General features: G+C 44.0%; 1 protein-coding gene across 1 annotated transcript; it reads right to left on the bottom strand.

Moving 5' to 3' along the window:
- Nucleotides 1-13,501: 13,501 nt before the first annotated feature.
- On the bottom strand, nucleotides 13,502-15,264 carry NOG (noggin). The gene has a single exon (XM_084648323.1). It carries the CDS (start codon nucleotides 14,698-14,700, stop codon nucleotides 14,029-14,031), a length of 672 nt encoding a protein of 223 aa, XP_084504449.1. The 5' UTR covers nucleotides 14,701-15,264; the 3' UTR covers nucleotides 13,502-14,028.
- Nucleotides 15,265-19,435: the final 4,171 nt, after the last annotated feature.

Genomic DNA, 19,435 nt, shown 5'->3' on the forward strand with positions numbered 1-19,435 from the left:
TGATGCACATAGAGACGCAAAGGATGTCAGGCACAAAACCTCAGGGTTGGGTCCAAGACCCTTCCATTTTTCATGTGCAGGAGGTCCTGGCCTACACATGTAGTTCCATTGACTATGTATGTGAAGAAAGACTACTCGTAAGTAAAGATTAGAGAACCAGGCCCCTTACTCCAGAGCATGAAACAACGTTCTTAGATGCCATTTCTTAGAGCCAAAGTCCAAGGCAATTTGTTGGTTCTCGCTGTTAGTTCAAGGCATAGGAGACCACAAAGAAGAGTCCTGTGGCCTCCTAACCAATTTCAGCCTGTGTAAAGAACGCACTCTCACTTGAGTTGATCTTAGGTTGTTGGTTCCAATTCAGAATCTACAAAGGCAGATTAACACAAAATAGATAGTCCATAAGGCACAGTTGTATGCATTTCCTTGGAAACAGTCCTGTGGCAGTCTATGCATCTATCTATCCAGGTTCTTCTATTGACTCCCATCACCACGGTATCTGAGCAACATTGACTCCAATGGGGGCTCAGGGCACTCAACGCCTTTCAGGGATTGCTTAGCACCCTGCAGAATTAGGCTTTTAGTATGGCCCAACATCAGCATTTAGACATGGAGCAGTAACTCCAGGAGCTCTTACTCCACAGAAGCAGGAGGTCTCCAGAGCTTGGTAAGCAAGCGGACAATGCCCCTGCAAGAAATGAATCAATAATTTATCTATTAAAAAAATTCTGGTCCACCGTGCTGTGCACTCTCCTTTGCTGAAAGATCCCACAATCTAATTGCTATAACTCCTGTCTGTCTCCTCTGCCCACCTCTCCCTACTGCTTTATACCCATCTGATCCAGGGATGAAATTAGATCGTAAGTGCCTTGAGGCAGATACCTTGTCTTTGGTATCTTTACAGTAAGGTGCCTAGCATCCTTTTGGATGTTCCTTTAGCACTTTGTCCAGTGGCCCCACTGATGTTTGGCTGGCTTCCTGCTTCCAACAGACTTTAAAAAATTGCTATTAGTTTTTGTGTCTTTTGATAGTTGCTCTTCAGAATCATTTTGTTTTGTTTTTTGCCTATACTTTTACACTTGACTGGCCGGAGTTTATGTTCCTTTCTATTTTCTCAGTAGGATTTGACTTCCAATTTTTAAAAGGTGTGTTTTTGTCTCTAGCCACATCTTTTACTCTGTTGTTTAGCCATGGGGGTGTTTTTTTGGTCCTCTTACTGTTTGTTTGTTGTTTAATTTGGGATATACATATAGTTTGAGCCTCTATTATGATGGTTTTAAAAAGTTTGCATGCAGCTTGTATGAATTTCACTCTTGTGACTGTTCTTTTTAATTTCCATTGGACTAGCCTCCTCCTTTTGCTGTAGTTCCCCTTTCTGAACTTAAATGCTGCTGTGTTCGGTTTCTTTGATATTTCCCCCCTTACAAGGATGTTAAATTTAATTACATTGTGGTCATTAGTACTGAGTGGCTCAGCTAAATTCACCTCTAGGACCAGATCCTGTGCACCACTTAGGACTAAATCAAGAACTGCCTCTCCCCTTGTGGGTTGTGGACAAGCTACCCCAAGAAGCAGTCATTACTGGTCACTAGAAATTTTATTGCTGCATCTCATCCTAAGGTGATATGTTCCCAGTCAATATGGGGATAGTTGAAATCCCCCATTATGACTGGGTTTTCAGTTTTTATAGCCTCTTTAATCTCCCTGAGAATTTCACAATCACCATCACCATTCTGGTCGGAGGTTGGTAGTATATTCCTGCAGCTATACTCATATTATTCAAGCATGGAATTTCTATCCATAGAGATTCTATGGTACTGTTTGATTCATTTAAGATTTTTACTATATATGACTCTATGCTTTCTTTCATGTATAGTGCCACTTCCTGACCAGTGTGACCTACTCTGCCATTCCTATATAATTTGTACCCTGGTCTTAATGTGTCCCATTGATTATCATCGTTCCACCAAGTTTCTGTGATGCCTGTTACATCAATACCCTCATTTAATACCAGGCACTCAAATTAGCCCATCTTAGTATTTAGATGTCTTGCATTTGTATACAATTACTTACACAATTTGTCAATATTTAATTGTCCGCTTTCATGTGATGTAATTGAATGGGACTCTTTTTTGTTTGACTATTTCTCTTCAGAGCCTGTTTCAGTTCCTGTTTCAAATTAGCAGCATATTGTTTGAGGTTCCATTAACATCTGTCACCAACTGGAAAGTGGGAGGTTAGCATAACACACTTGCACAGTGTATATCATGTCCCTTTCTAATTGTTTGTGCAACCAGGAGATAGGCGCCTACTACTGAAGTCATTTAGATTAACAAGTAGTCTGTGGTGATGAAGATTCAAAACCTGCCTACGGCCGCTGGTTGGGGTAGTCAATCTACCAGTGAAACATTTCTGCTGTGTCCATGAACTCTACCCCTTCACACTGTAAAGCCGGCACAAAACCCTTTCCAATGGAGACTGCAATAGGCCCAATCTCGAAGTCTTAACTCAGACAGAGCTCTGATGATTACAATAAGAGCATCACATGAGCGATTCATGTAGCGTCAGACCCTATTGTATTTCTTCGGGAAAAACTGGGTAGGTTAAAAATGCCTGTTGTTTTCCAGAGGAAATGTCCAAGGCAAATTTTTATATTTTTGGTTTTTGAAAGAAAGCTGGAAAATTTCAACCACGAAAAATATTTTCAGAGAATTTTTTTTATCTGCCTTAAAATGCTATTTTTGGGTCAAAATATTTTTATTAAAATATTTGAACCAGGCCTAGAAAAAATATATTGACAAAAATAGATAAAAATAATGTAACAACTGCTCACTCTTGTACCACCACTAACATCCCTTGCAACAAGGTGTTGCTGTGTAAAAGCACCCTGAAAGTGTACATGCTGCAGAAAAAGATAAAGGTACAGATGTACATTTGGCATAAATTGGTATAGCTCTATTGAAGTCAAGAAGTTTTGTATCCAACACGGGGGAATTCTATGTTAGACCCCATTTTGGCAGATAAGGAGGAACTGATCACGGGACTAAAAATTAACGGTTGCTTAGGTACGAGTAATCATGACTTGAATCATATCATCTGGGAGGAGGAATTTAATCAAAAAAATGTGAATGATAATTGGGAATTGTTTAAGAACACTTTACTAGATATCCAAAAAGGCCACAATCAAGACAGGTGTGTATATTGGTTAAAAAACTGACCTGGTTTAGAGGGGAAGTGAAGGCATATTTTTATATATTATATATATATATATATACACACACACACGTAACAAATAGAAGAAAGGAAAAGTTGACATTAATGAATTTAAGTCAGAAGTAAGGAATTATAGAAAATTGATAAGGGAAGCAAAGGGGCACAAGGAGAAATCTATGGCCAGCAGCATTAAGGACAATAAGGACGAGTTTGTTAAGTATATTAGAAACAAAAATAATCCTAAAAATGGTATTGGTCTATTACTAGAATGGTATGGTATGGAATGGTAGAAATATCAATAATAATGAAGAAAAAGCAGAAGTGTTCAATACATATTCCTGTTCTATATTTGGGGGGGGGGGGTTGTGCCAATATTTAAAAGGGGTAAATGGTAAGTATAGGCTGACAGTCTGACATTGATCCCAGGAAAGATAACGGAGCAGCTGATATGGGATTCAATTAAGAAAGAATTAAAGGAGAGTAATATAATGAATGTCAATCAAATGGGTTTATGGAAAATAGATCCTGTCAAACTAACTTGATATCTTTTTTTATGAGTTTGCAAGTTTGATTAAAAAAAGCAAGTATTGATGGAATATATTTAGACTTCTATAAGGCATTTGACTTGGTATTGCATGCCATTTTGATTAAAAACTAGACTGATATGAAATTAACATGGCACATATTAAATGGATTAAAATTTGATAGCTGATAGGTTTCAAACTAGAATGACAAACAGGGAATCATTATTGAACAGATTCTTTTCTAATGAGGTCCCCCAGGGATTGGTTCTTGTCCCTACTCTATTTAACATTTTTATCAATGACCTGGAAGAAAACAAAATAATCACTAATAAAGTTTGCAGATGACACAAAAATTGGGGGAGTGGTAAATAATGAAGATGACTGGTCACTGAGACAGAGTGACCTAAGTCACTTGGTAGGAAGGGCACAAGTAAACAATGTGTGTTTTAATATGGCTAAATGTAAACATATACATTTGGGAACAAGGAATGTGGCCATACTTACAGGTCAGATCCTCTGTCCTGAGAAACAGTGACTCTGATAAAGATTGGGGGTCACAGTGGATAATCAGCTGAACATAGCTCCCAATGTGATACCGTGGCCAAAAGGGCTAATGTGATCATTGGGTGCATAAATAGGAGTGTCTTGAGTAGGAGTTCAGAGGATATCTCTGCATTTGGCACTGGTGCAACTGCCGCTAAAAAACTGTGTCCTGTTCTAGCGTTCACAATTCAAGAAAGATATTGACCAAGCAAAGAGATTCAGAGAAGAGCCATGGTTAAAGGATTAGAAACCATGCCTTACAGTGACAGATTCAAAGAGCAAAATCTATTAACAAGGAGAAGTTCAGTGGTGACTTGATCACAGTTTATAAGTCCCTACACGGGAAACAAATATTTAACAGTGGGGGTCTTCAGTCTAGCAGGAGAAGGTATAAAATGATCCAGTGTCTGGGAGTTGAAGTTAGACAATTTCAGACTGGAAATATAAGGCATAAATTTTTAATGGTGAAGGTAATTAACCACTGGAACAATTTACCAAGAGCCATGATGGATTCCCATCTCAGGCAAGTCTTAAATCAAGATTGGACATTTTTCTAGAAAGATCTGCTCTAGGAATTATTTGGGGGGAAGTTCTGTGGCCTGTATTATAGCGGAGGTAAGAGACTAGATCACAATGGTTCCGTCTGACCTTGGAATCTATGAAAAAATGTCAATGGAGTTATGGCCATTTGCACCCCCTAAGATCTGGTGTAAATCTCTAATTATGTTGATTTACTTTCTCACAGGCAAGATAAAACCTATGAGGCCTGAGAGGAAGTATGAGGTCTGCTCTTGATCTCATGACTGAAGTGATGGCAGGATTGGGGGGAGCATTTTCTAATGTTCCTAAGGGACTTAGGTTCCTAATCCCATTGGCTGTCAATGCGAAGTGGGCACCTCTCTCATTTAGGTCCTGAAAATCCTACCCTTGACTCTTAAACCAAACTTTTTAAAATTTGGGTTCCTACAGTTAGACGCCTACTCACATATTTAATCCCTGATATAGAAGTGGGCTGAGGACCCCCACCGATAACATGATCCCTTATTGGGAGTTGTGAACACTCAGTGTCTGAAATTCAGGCCACACCCCTGAACCCCCGTGGTACCTGAAAATGGAGTTAGATGCCTTATTTTAGGCACCCCAGCTTGAAAATGTTGGCCTTAAAGTCTACTGGCATCTCTCAAAAGGTAAGAGGAACCAAGTCTGGCTGCTTGGAACTTTCATTTAAGATTGTTTTAAATACATTGTGAATGATTACGGTCTGACCGTTTGACTCCATGACACTTCATTAGACTGATGCTATTTTTTGGTACCGTAGATGGAAAACTGAAATGATCTCTTTCAAATCTCTCTATCTAATTTCCCATAAGATATGAGCGAGCTACCATGGCAGAGTCTGGAGTAACAAATTAGGATCACTGCTTCATTTGAAACAAAGCATAAAACCCAACCTCATGGTAATTTTTTTGCTGAAAGAACTTCAATAAGTTCTGAAGTAAGTGTTTCATTTACTGCCACATGCCACACATACATGGCATATAGTTTTATATAAACCACAACACTCAGCTGTTCTCGCTTAGGTAAAACAGCCCTCTTCTGAGCACCCAAGCTGCTTTTGCTTCCCTCTGGCTAGGTCCTGCAAGGTGCTGAGCACTGGCCTGATCCAAAGCACTGCTTAGCACTGCTCATGTGCTTAAAGTTATAAGCTTCAATAGGACTATGCACATGCTTTAAGCTAAGGATGTGATTTAAATGATTGGCTGGATGAGGCCAAAATGCTCAGAATGCCTTTCAACATCAAGCCCACAGGGCAGCATCAGAGAAATCTGGGCTGATGTCGAGCATCAATGCCCTCTTGTGTTTCTAGTTTTTGGTTTGTTACTTTTCCACACTCTAATACTAATGATGAGACTGCTCTGATTTGTGTGTGCATAACAAAGTCGTGATCCCACAGGCTGCTCCAGATAGATGGACTCCTTCCAGCCCTGTCAAAGGCAACGGGGCTCTGTGCAGCTACCGGGGGATGCTCATGCCAAGCAGTTTGCAGGATCCAGGCCTAAGAGCTCTGAAGGGCATGAAAGTAATTTCTTACAGGTTGAATGTAGGGCTTCATTTTACAGACCTCAATCAGCCTAGTCTTACTCCCATGAGCTCAAATCAATGACCTAACTCTTGTGAGCAAGTATTATTCACATGAGCAAGACTTGCAGGATGTGACCTGTATCAATGGACACTCTCTCATTCAAAGGGGACACCAGCAGCTTGAAATCCAGTCCATTTTGGAAAAAGAGTTAAAAGTCCCCTTGCCAGTTCTTATGGTTTTACAGTCACATTTAAATATTTATCTCTGCCCTGTTGCTGCAAGAAAGAACCACAGAACAACGGGGACAGCTGACTATGCAGGGGAAAAATATGAAACTGACTAGACACAACGTGCTGCCAAGGGCAAAAAGAAAACAAACTGAAAAGAAATAGGGGAAAATTATTTTCTCTGTCTTTCAGTCACAGTTAATCTTATATTAGGTCCCATTGCAGACAGCCACGTGATGTTTACATTGACCTTTTCAGAAATATACAACTGATTCTTCGATGTTCTTTTTAGTCTGTAACATTTTTGGATTTCTTTACCAATTAATTCATTTACTGCTGGGAAAAAAGTGCCGGTTTACCACATAGGCTACGTCTCCATTCCAGCTGGAGATGTAACTTGTGGCTGGTACAGACAAACCCAGGCTAGCTTTAGTCTAGCTTGCTCACTAAAACCAGCAGGGATAATGTAGCTACAGCACAGGCTAGGAATGTTAGTACGTACCCAGAGGGGCCGAGTGGGCAATCCCGTGCTGCCACATCCTCACCGTTATATTTAGCAAGCGAGCTAGAGTAAAGCTAGTGTGGGTATGTCTACGTGAACTGTGAATTACACCTCGGGCTGAAGTGTAGGCAGAGCCGTAAACTGTTCCCTATTATGTGGAGCTACAACAGAGGTGGAGGCAAGGCAAGTTTTGTCTGACCAGGGGCCTGTGGTGCATTGAAACCTGGGTTAAAATTGTGGTCACTTTAAATTTTCAGGGGTTTTCCTGGTCCAGCTTGCAGATCGGGGGCTCTGTAGGAAAGTCTGTGATCAGAGTCAGTTTACAGTCAGCCTAAAGTAAGGTAGGGGGAGTTGTGCCTCTCTATTTTAGGGAGCAGCCTGCTTTCTCTTTCTCTTGGTTGGGGTTCTTGTGGGTTATCATTCTGGATTCTAAGCTATAAAGTAGTTTTATACTCCTCCAGAAAGAGTATTTTGTCTTTTTATCTATCTTCTGTGTACACGCCATGAACACAACAGTGCCCAACCCAGTCAGACATGTACTTGTCATTGGGAACACTCACTGAAGTTCCACGCACGGATGGCTGCAGGATCGGGGCCCCTCAAGGAGCGACCTCTGAGCTAACCTCTAATCAGCACTAGCGGTTGTACTGCTTTAACAACACTGGTATAGTCAAAGTGGCACACCCCCCGGGGTCTGGATTCAGTTATATTAGTATCAAAGTGCTTGATAGCCCTCTGGAGCTTGGAATAGCTAGTCCTGCGTGGGGCAACATGAGGAACCTTTGTACTAGCATACCTGCATCCACACTGGAGGTTACGCTGGTATAACTAGTATATTGTTACACTGGTATATTGCGACATGAACACCCCCCCAAACAACTTATTTATACAAGGTATAACTTTCAAATGTCAACCACGGGCTTCTCTCCATGGGTTATTGGTGCGCAGTGAGCCAGGGTGTGAATTTAAAGCACGCTAACTCCTACGTGGACACTCTTACTGTGGCAGGCAGGTTAGCTTAGTACACTTCCACTAGGGATTAAGCTATGCACCTGAAGGCACACACACTGCACAATAAGGGAGTCCACACATGGAGTAGACAGTGTGCACTAGCTGGTGTGCACCAGCAACTCCCCTTGTAGACAAGCCCAACGCTAATTCCTCTTCATCATCCTTTTACCCTCGGCCTTTCTGCTGAAATGGCCAACAAGGGTGTCAGTTATGGCGTTGGCTTGTGATACAGATGCCTGTCTGCGAGGACCTAGACAGAGACCAGCATTTCCCCAAAGCAGGCATCAGATGACTGTGGCTTTCAGTTACTACCTTTGCTAGATTGAAGCTCTTTATACCATTATCAACCCCCCAAAGCTGCTCAGTCCTTGTCTGTGATCTATGGGTTTTAATGTTGTGCATTAGAAGATGTGTTCAGGTTCTGTGCAGTGGTCCTTGTGTCTGTATTCCTGCCACACCCCTCCCATGGAAGGACAGGGAGGGAAAACCTATTTTAAAAAGTCTGTTACGATTGTCTTGTGGTGCTGGTGGTTCATGGAGAGGGAAGAAGGTGGAACGAAGAACCCCTGCAGAGCCCAAGATCTAAGGGGATGTTGATTCCCTGTGCTACAGAACCTGAAGCATCCACCTGAGGGGCTAGGTCCTCTGCACTGTTACCTGGTTTCTCCCCAAGCAGCCTGGCTCCCGAGTAAATGTGTTGTGTTGTCCTGTGCAGCCCCCTGTAGCCATGTGCTACCGCCCCTCATCTCACTCCAGCAAAGCAAGGTGCCACGCAGTGGGCAGTAATACTAGGCTGACCCATGTGGATTTCTGTCCCAGTAACTGTCTAGACTCCAGGAAAGCCTGCCACATTGAGCGGTCGCTTTCCCCACACTTCAGCACAGAAACCAGGATCCCTAACAGCAAGGTTTGGGTGCAAAAACGCCAGGAGAGGGGGTCTGCAAGCTGCAGATCCTGTGCCACCCACTCCATGGTTTCCAGGCTCTTAATACCCATGTCTCTTGCTCTCAACCATCCCAACTTTTGTTTTCAAGTACACATATTTATTACCTTCTCTGTAACTACTGGAGCTTCTTGTCTGGTCTCTGCGTGAAGCAGAGAATGAAAGGGTCTCTTCAAACTTGCTGTAGCTGCTCCCTTAAAGAGAGCATTGACACAAATTCTGCAGCAGTTGCGTGTACTAGCAAAACTCCCAATGGGCTTACATGCACATAAAGACTACAGGATCCTTGCGGGTACTCCAGGAAGTGTGTGGCCATTCTCCTCCCCAGTGAATGAGTTTATCGTATCTATTCCTAGCATGAATCTACCAGGTGGCAGCATTCCCCTGCCAACATACCTTTGGTTTGGCTTAGCTTGAAAGCTATGATGTTACATTTTATGATGACGTCGTAATTTTTGTTTCGACTTTCAATGAAGAGTCCTGGCAAGTCTCTGAGCTGGAATATCTTCTTTTTAAAAAGATCCAAGATCTAGCAGGCACAACCCAGATTATATTTATATAACACAACCCAAGTAACATGAACTGGTAGGATTTTATTAATAGCTGTTGATGTTACTCAATTAAGGATATTTCTCCATAAAAACTACGACGAGGAAACCCGTCACCCAATACATTTAAAAGGGCTATTACCCTTATTTCTATGTAGGATTATTCACCTGATTTTCCATCCTCACTCATACCTGCTGCTTGCCAGCGCATCCTGAAGCAGGAGATCCATAGCTCTTAACTAGGATGGCAGTGTGAATTAGAGGATAATGAACAAAGGTGTCCAGGATTATTTAAATTCAGGTGTGAGGACACCTTATATTAACACTTTGTGCTCTGTGCTTTCCCCAGTTTTTTTTTTTCTGTACAGAGATAGTGTTTTTAGAATGGTTTAATTTTGAGTTTTCGTATCCCAAATCTTAGGGGAAATTACCTTTCACCCACACAGCATTTGTTTAATTCTTGTTTTTTAAAATGGTGCTTACTACAATGTACCTTCCTTCAAAACCTGCACATTGATTCTGACAGATAGAACAACAAAGCCTTAGTGAAAATAATGCAAGACAACAATCCTGTAGTGGCAAAAGTGATGGACGCCGTGTGCAATTCAGTAGCACCTAGAGGCCCCCAAACAAAAGCAGGCCCTCAGGTCTCCACTACAGGCATATAGTGTGAGATAGTTCTTGACCAGGAGAGTTAGTAAACTCTAGATAGACAAAGTGTGTGAGAGAGAAAGTATTTCCCATTATCCCCACTTTACAGATGAGGAATTGAGGCACAGAGAGATTAAGCCACTTGGTTTAGATTAAGAGACTGTGAGGGAGCTGGAATTTGAATTCAAATCTCTTGATATTTAATAGTCTATTGTACTTTAAGATAGTAATAATGTGAGAACAAGAAAAGTGTGTCATAACTTAAATTGCACTTTCTGCCTTCTCCTTTTCTATTCTATTTTCCGCTTATAACAGTCTCTGTGAAGTCTCTCTTGTGGTACCACATATGAAGGACACCATACAAATGAATTGATTTCATTTGAAAGGATCCCTAATTTAAGTTTTGATTACAAAATGTTGCAAAATTGAATATCAAGAAAATATTTGCATAAAAGCATTAATCAGAAAGTTTTTTGTTTGTTTGTTTGTCCCGAAGTGCCTATAAAACAAGTATTGCAACAGCAGGGGCGGGAGAAGCAGAAAGTGAAACTGACCTGAATCCAGAATGAAACTGACTAGCCTATTTTCCCTCTGCCTGCTGACAGACGTAAAAACCAAAGGGATTATTAACAAAGCCATAACTGATTTCTGATTAAAGGGATACTGCCAGGTTAAAAACAACACTCAGATGTGTAAATACAGACAGACAGACAGACACACACTTACATCCCCTCACCACTTTAACCTTTAACCAAGCAGTCAGATCGGATGCAGTGTCTAGAGATGATGGGTCTCTGTGCAGCAACTGCTCCAGTCAGAGACACATGCATTACTTGGTGAACAGAGTAAGTAAGTAATGAATGGAACTGGAAATATTACTTCGGGAAGGTTTGCTAATCGGGGGAAGGACCTTGCATTGTACTCCAGTGACATTTTCAACCTTCGGGGAACTTTTGTTGACATTCCCCAGTCCCTGGCTGCCATCCCAGCATGAAATAGTTTCTGTTCACATAATTCTCCTGTTTACCGGTCATGAAATACCGAGCTTTTGGCTTTTTTTTTTTTTAATAATTTTTTTTGCAAGTGAAACTCGGTCTAAAAAAATATTGGCCCCAGGCAGAGCGAGTTTTGCATAAATTCATGTGTGATGAATGGTTGATTTTAATGTTATTTGGGTATTTGTCAGAACCTAACAAACATACATGGTAATGGTGGGTCAGAAACGTAAACATCTCAATATCCCCTTTCTTCTAGAAATAAATTACATTTGTTTGCCCTGCCTGGAGTCCTAAGGTAGCCGGCATTAGGAATATTTTAAATGTGATCATCCATCCAGCATGTCTTTCAGGCGCCACGAAGATTAAATGAAAGAATCATAAGATGAAGGTCTTTAACTTTTAATCCTTTTACAATGAACCCTTAGATACTCTTGGGGGCAGGGTGCCTTCTATTTGAGTAATAATGCCTCTGTTCCTCCTCCCTAAGTTAATGAATACCCCACAAATGTACCAAGATCTGATTTTTTTAAAAAAATCCCCCAAAACTATTGAAAGAAGGAGCAAAGAGGCTGATCGTGAAATGCACCGACTGAGAGATAATATGCCCTGGGAGATGGAAAAGCTACACAATTCCAGAAATCAGGACTGGGTTCTGTCAATGAAAGAATTTGAAATAATTAGCGTGGATTCCCTGAGATTTGTCAAAAAAGGTTTTGATTCCAAGACAAATAAGGAAAACGTTTTCTGCACTGTCAGAGGAGCAGGCGGAAAGTTTGTTTTTGCAGTTGGTATCTACGAGATAGGTCTCCCAGCACGTACAAGGCAAATACTTAGTTGGGGGTAGAGCCCCAAGGAAGTTTATTGAGCAAGAAGGAACATATCTCGTCTCAAGTACCCCAGCGCGTCTTTCCTTCTTAAAAAAGAAAAGGAGGACTTGTGGCACTTTGGAGACTAACAACTTCTTTAGACATTACTGAAGATGGCCAATTCTTATCGGTAACGAGAGAGCCCCTAACGCAAACAGAATCACAGAGGCTGGAAGGGAGACAGGCAGATCACTTTAGAATCAAGAAGCTGGGGGGTGAGGGGGGGGGGGAACGGGGCAATGTGCGGTACTGATCTGAAAACTTTCCAACACGTGCATTTTCAGGACCATTCAAATAAAACACGTCTGGAGGCTCAAGTTACAATCCAAGGCGCGCACCACGGGAAATGATCAAAGCATGTTAATGTCACAGTACCTGGGAGGTAGCTACCGGGAGAGAACACAACCGAAGAAACACCTCCTCTTGTCAGTGGGATCCCCATAGAAATGCAAAAATAAAAAGTTACCCCCGCCCCCCTCCCTCCGTACGCTAGCATCATGACTGGTATTTCCTTCAGCGGTCTGTCATGTAACATAAGCCCTCATTCATATCCCATCAGCCCAGCGTTTCTTCTGGAGCAGCAAAGATAGGGTGACGGCCAATACACGCCTTTTGGGTTAAATTTGGGCAGCAAAAGTCAGCCACAAGTGAAGCCCATTTCCAAGCAATGGCCATGCCCAGGGGAGGGGAGGGAGGGGGGAATCTTTCGATCCCCAGCTGTTGGAAATGGTCACCTGCACAGCCAGGAGGAGGCAGCCTGGGGCTCCAGCGCCCGAAGGGTTAATGCGGTTGATCGGTGGGAGCGTTTCCCCTTCGGGAAAAGGAATCCGGCGCCCAACGTGGCTGCTGGGCGCAGAACCCCCCAGCCCCCGGCCGCAGTTCCAGCCGCCTCCCACCGCAACGGCAGGTGTGAAAGACACGTGGCCCGCGGTAAATGAAATGTCAAGCGGCTAAAGCAAACGTCTGCCACGGAGCGTCTGCCCTTCTGCAGGGAGCACGCCCCGGGGTGTGGGCCGGAGGCAATGGGGGAGAGCGGACACGGTCTATAAACAAGCGGCGCTGTCGGAGTCGGGCGAGCAAGGGACCCCGGCACCCAGGCGAAGTGAGCAGCTAAGTCGCACGTGCAAAGTCAGATCCCGCAGCATCTGGGTCGGTTAGGTCTCTGATGACACTCACAGTCGTGAGCAGGGACGGGGACCCCTCCCCTTACCACAGAGAACCGGCCTGCTCGGCATACACAATCCATCAACCAGCTATACCAAGAAAGAGGGAATCCAGCCTGGATTCCGCATCCAAACCAAAAACCAAACAAAATCGAGCCGGCTCGTGTTTTAGTGGTTGACTTTAATTCTGCGCTGCACTTTTACTACAGGGATATAAAGAATAAATAGCAGATACTCTTCACTGACATAGGCTTAAGTCATCCACATTTGTCCTCTCTATTTACAATAACGTTGTGCTCTAGGCGTTTATTCATTTTTAAACTCTGAAGTCCATTAAACACACACACACACTTTCCGAAGAATGGAAAACAGCTTTAAAACGTCGTCTCATCAAAAGTTTGGTTTGTTTTTTAATCCTTTTATTAAAAAAAAAGGCGGGGGGCGGGGGCTTCGCCCAAAGCGAAGCGATCTCGCTCGGTGCCTGGCATATAAATACAAGAAATAAAAAGGTACATTAGCAACGACCAGGATAATAGTCTTAAAAATACAGTAGGCGCGGATTATTTCACGTATAATACTGACCTTTTAATAGTAAATTAAAACGGTGCCATATATACACACACATAGACATTCTCCTACACGTTACAGTGCATTACAACGTTAACCAGAAAGCAATTGTCTTTTTTAACGGAGGGATGGGGCAGCCAAGTCCACCCTGGGCGTCCGGCTTCGGGGGGCGGGAGGACTTAAGTGCACGTCCTAGCAGGAGCATTTGCACTCCGAAATGATGGGGTACTGAATGGGTATCCACGTGCACCTCTGCCCCCCCCGGCGCTGGCACCTCCATCTCAGGATCGTTAAATGCACCGACTTGGCAGGCTTGCAAACCATGCCTTCTGGGACCGAACAAGACCTTTTACTGTAGCAGCTGCCCACTTTGACATAGCGGGGCCAAAAGCGGCTGCCAAGATCGGTCCACGTGTATAGGACTGGGCAGAAGCTCTGGGACCAGAGCCACATCTGCAGCTTCCTGCGCAGCTTTTTGCTCAGCCTGTGCTTTTTGCCCGGCTGCAGCCCCTCGTAAAACTCCAGCCCTTTGATGTCGCTGGGCATCGCCCCCGAGGGTCTCTGCCGGAGCAGCAAGTCCAGCTCGCCCAGATCGTCCACCCCCAGCCGGTCCTCGGGCACGGAGACAGCCATAAAGTTAGGGTCGAAGTGCCCGCCCATGAGGCTCCGCAGCAAGGTCTCGTTAAGATCCTTCTCCTTGGGGTCAAAGATAGGGTCCGGGTGCTCGATTAGATCCACCAAGGGCAAGTTGTCGCTGGGCGCCGGGCGGATGTGCAGATAATGCTGGCTAGCGCCCTGCTCTATCCGGAGACCCAGCAGAACCACCCAGGCGTAAATAGTCACAAGGCACTGGGAATGATCCATCCTCGGGGAGATCGGCGAGGGAGGGGGGGCCAGGGCGGGAGGGGGGCTGGCTTCACCAGGCACCAGGGGAAGAAGGTGCAAGCAAATGCATCAGAAAAACAAAAACAAAAAAAAAACGTGTACGGGGCTTTATCCAAGCAGTTTGTCTTTCGGGGGAATCCGCCCCCGCCGCCCCCAAAGGCTGCGCCCCAAGGAGCCAGGAGCAAAGCCCCCTTCCTTCTGCAACTCCTCTCTCCAGCGAATTCTCCTCCTGGAAGAGCCTTTGCGAAATTCTCCTGCTGCTTTTCCGTCCCAGGGAGGCAGAGCGCCGCTTTTCGGGGGGCAAATGCTCCTTCCCGCTGCTGCTCCCCCTTCCCAGAGCGTGCGCGCGGGAGAAGGGTTGGGGTGGTCTTCTGGTGTGTGTGCAAATTCGTCCCCCCAGTTCCTTCCCGTAGGCTCCCCGCTGCAGCTTGCAAAGCAGCCTGCTCCTCCTCAGCAGCAGCCGCCACGCTCGTTGGCACCAGTTTGTCTGCTTTGCAAGGATCCAAAGCCTTTAAATTTCCTGCACTTTCAGCTCCATCACCATGGAAACCACCGACTCTCTCTCCTAACCCACCCCACCCCCCCCTTAAAAAAACCACACACAACCCCCACCCCCCAACCCCGCAAAAGTCCAGACGAGCTTTGCTCTCCCCTCGCTACACCCCACCAGCCACCCACTGGTGGGGAATGCTGCGAGCACGGTCCACCGCTGTCTCTGCCCCCCCCCCCAGCTGCTGCTCACATGCGTCCTGCTGCGGGCGGCTTTGGAGATGCTCCTGTCCGAGGTGGGGATGGATCTCGCCCCCTCTCCCCTCCCTGCGGCTATACAGGGTAAGCAGCGACTCCAGGCACAAGTGAGGGGTCTTTTATGGAAGCCTCCCCTGGGGCTGGGGGCTGCAGGGTGGCGAGCAGAGGAAGGACGGGGTGGGAGTGTAGACGGTGCCTTTATAGCTCGCCCCCCGGGTAAGGGCGCAGCAGCGGAGCGCTGCAGCTCCCCGGGAGTCCCTTCATGTGCACGGTGCTTCTCTCTCTCTCTCTATTCCCCCCCCTCCAAAGCTACCTGGCTGCTGGGGGTTTATTTGCCCGGCTCCACACATGGGCCTGTGATGTAATTCCTATTAAGCACTCACTCATGCTGGCTTCCAGCCCGACAGGGACTCTGCAGACACCTCCTCTCCCTAAGTGCAGGAGCTAAGTCGCCTGGCTCCTGCTTGCTAATTAACCGGGAGGAGCGAGCCCTCTGCTGGTGGCAAGGAGCGCTTGTGTCTCTGGGCAGAAGGCTAGACCCACCCTGGAGAGCGTGTGTGTGTGAGAGAGAAGGGGGGCCTTGAGAGCTCTTGATAAAGCACTATCTGCCTGAGCACAAAATCACTATAGTTTTAGATCCTTATCTTTCCATTATCCCCTTCTTTGTAACCCTCCAAACGTGATCTGGCTTTAAATGAGTTCAAACCCCTTTTTGAATAAGCCTCATTTTGCCTTTTTTTGTAAATATAAATAGGGGGAAAGAAAAAAAAAAAGGCCAGTAGAAACTAATGGGGATGAAATCCTTGGTTTCTGTGGAGGGTGCTGTTAAAACCGTTAGAGCTTAATCGAGGAGGAGATCCTCCTTTAAAAAAAACCCAGCATACAGGATTCCACATCAGAGTTATAATTCTTTATTAAAGTGATTTGGGGGATTTTTAAAATAGCTCATAGAAAGGTTAGGACTTTTCCATGGGGGGACAGACAGACAGGGACTGATAGTTATAGATCTTGTCAGTCCATTAGAAGATAGAGACAGGCTGAATAGCGATCAGTGACACATCAGGATGTTATAAAGGTGAATGGCATTGTCTTCTATTAAGATTTGGAGGAAAATTTCTAAAGCTGCCTAACTGAATTAGGAGCCAAAGTTCCATTTTCAGAAGTGGTTTAAGCACTTCGGAGCCTACATCTCTTGGCATTTTGGCTCCTGAAGTATCTAAGTCACTTCTGAAAATGGAACTTACGTACTTCGCAAAATGTTACTCTCTGACTTTAGACTCTTGTGAAAGCATGCAGTATACAAGGGACTATTATCTATATACCAAACTGTGATTTTTTTCTAAAAAGTAACTATTTCTTTTTTTTTAAAGTGAAACAACCATTTTATAAACCCTACACCACATTCTAAGATGTGCTCACTGAATACCAGATATGCCCACATCTGGTTCTTTGAACCACTCAATTTATACACTCACACAACCAAGATGTAGGTTATAAGGTATTCCACCAGAACTGTTAAGAGGAATGGGGGATACAATACACCCCAAAAGTTAAAGTGTGAGGGAGATTCAGCAAAACACTTAACATTTAACTTTAGGCACCTGTTTAAATCTCACGGATTTAAGCATATGCTTAAGTGCTTTGCTCATTGAAGCCTTAATTTCATCCAACAGGTAAGATGTTGCTGACAGCCCCTCAGATTATTAAACTGAAATAGTTTTAAACATTTGAATTACTTTTCACCATTGATGCTGTTAGCTTTTTGCACCAGCTTCTGCCAACTGGTCGGCATTGCTTTTGTGTAGAGATAGGTCTGACTGAAAATGCTACAGCTGAACACCAGTGAACTTTAGGGTAAGGATGTTATCAAATCCAGATGCAGATCTGACTTGTGCTTTATTTCTAAGTTGAAATGAAAAATATGGATCAGAACAGCCTAAGTTACGTAACATGACTCCTATTACCACAGTATCTGCGTACTTCACAACACCCCCAGGAGGCAGAGAAGTACTATTATCCTCAGAGAGGAAGAAAGACCAGAAAGGCTAACTGACTTGCCCAAGGTCACAAGAACTTGAACCCCATGTCTCCCCAGTTCGAGGTTAGTGCACTAACCAGTGGACCATCCTTTTGGTTTTGTTTATTGAGGGGTGGGGGTTTCAAAATCCTGATATGGACATCAGCTGTGTATCTCAGTCCTATCTCTACTTTCGCTACAGTCTGTTTCACTCTCTGGTTCTTAGAACTAGCACAATGATGCAATATTTGGGTTGCAAACCCTCCAGCAGCATCTTTAAAACCAGACAAAATAGCAGTTTTTTAATGTTGAAATGTTGTGAACACACTTCTATTAGTATTAGCCTTTGATACAGTTCATTTGCAGCTGGCGTGGTTTCCTACTTTTAGGGTTACCAGTAACTGACAGCGAGCCTTTAGCTCTTTCAGTTTTCCTCCATCCACTTTGAGGTAGGCCCCGATCCCGCAAAGCAATTAAGCCAGTGCTTAAGTCACATGGGACTATCCATGTGCTTAAAGTTAACCATACGCTTATACGTTTTGCTAGCTGGTGTCTTAGATTGTAGGATCCTTCAGCAGGGACTTTGTTTCTGTTGTGACTGCTTGGAATATTCTGTAAAATAAACATAATTCTAATAATCAATATTAAAGAGAGGGTGAAATTCAAGCTGGAGCTAAACTGTAGAGAGGATCTTACTGTCATACGTGCTCCCACCATTGCTATTTAAGTGTGTGTCACATTTCAATTAGATAGCTTCTTTTCCTGGAAGTTTAGATCTCTTCCTTTACCCAGCCCCTGGGAAAAAAAAATATTGCTCATTGCTGGAACTTGGCATGCCAAATCTCAGCTCTCAGCAATTGCCCACATACAAAAGTTAGCTACCACTACAGCTGTGTCAATCTTTTATAAAACTCACAGTGAAACCCAGGGGGTCTGAACCGAACATGAACCCAAGACTGAATTTTGCTGAATCCCATGTGAACCGAAAGGGCCAAGATTCGCACAGTTCTAACCACTGCACACAGGCACAAGCTACTTGTAAAAGAAGTCTCATAAGGATACTGGGCCAGATCCACAGCTGGCATAAATCAACATCGACTTTGATGGAACTATGCCAGTTTACACCAACCTGAGGTTATGCCTCTGTCTCTTAAATAGAGTCCCTGACTTGTTGCAAATTAGGTCCAATCCTGCATCCTACAAATTACCCACTGTAGCAGTAGCAATTAACCCCATAGATGCTCTGAGCTGGGCAGCGCTTGCTCATCCTTCACACCCTCAATACTTTCACTTTTCATGCAATTCAGGCAGAAAGAGGCAGAAGGTATGTGTCTGGACTCACCCCCACTGTGCCTGCATGCAGAAAGGCTTAGCAGAAGCTGATTGGTGAGTCTGATGTCACTTTACCCACGGACAAAGTGATTGCTTTAAGCAGTTCCCATACTTCTGATGGTGGTCTGAAGTCAAAGCTATACATTTACCTACATAAAGAGAACTATCCATCTATCTAGCTAGCTAGCTACAGAGTCAGTAACCCGGTCTAGCTGATTTAAGTTTATGGTTTTTCATATAGTTCAGTATTGTGCCTTTTTTTCCTTTTTGGTTTTAGCAAATACAATGAGTGTTGCATGTGATCCATGTAACTTTTGTATCCGCCTACCTATCCATGTCCAACACCATCCATAACTAATTGCCAGGCACACTTTTAATATATTATTTGCAATTATGCAAGCTCACATTAACTTGACATAATCAATGCTGTTGATCCATCAACATATACTTGAGTCAACAATTCTACGTATGTATCGCCCTTGTCCGTGTGTACTCCTATATAGATCAGCTATTTCATAACTGCTAGAGCTCTTGAAGAGGCACAATTCATAGGTTTCAGAGTAACAGCCATGTTAGTCTGTATTCGCAAAAAGAAAAGGAGTACTAGTGGCACCTTAG

Source organism: Lepidochelys olivacea (genome assembly GCF_965140295.1).
Source record: "Lepidochelys olivacea isolate rLepOli2 genome assembly, chromosome: 14".
Taxonomy (NCBI): domain Eukaryota; kingdom Metazoa; phylum Chordata; order Testudines; family Cheloniidae; genus Lepidochelys; species Lepidochelys olivacea.

What these genes read in the sequence shown, in the direction of transcription:
- NOG (XM_084648323.1), bottom strand. Translation starts at nt 14,700, where the DNA reads ATGGATCATTCCCAGTGCCTTGTGACTATTTACGCCTGGGTGGTTCTG.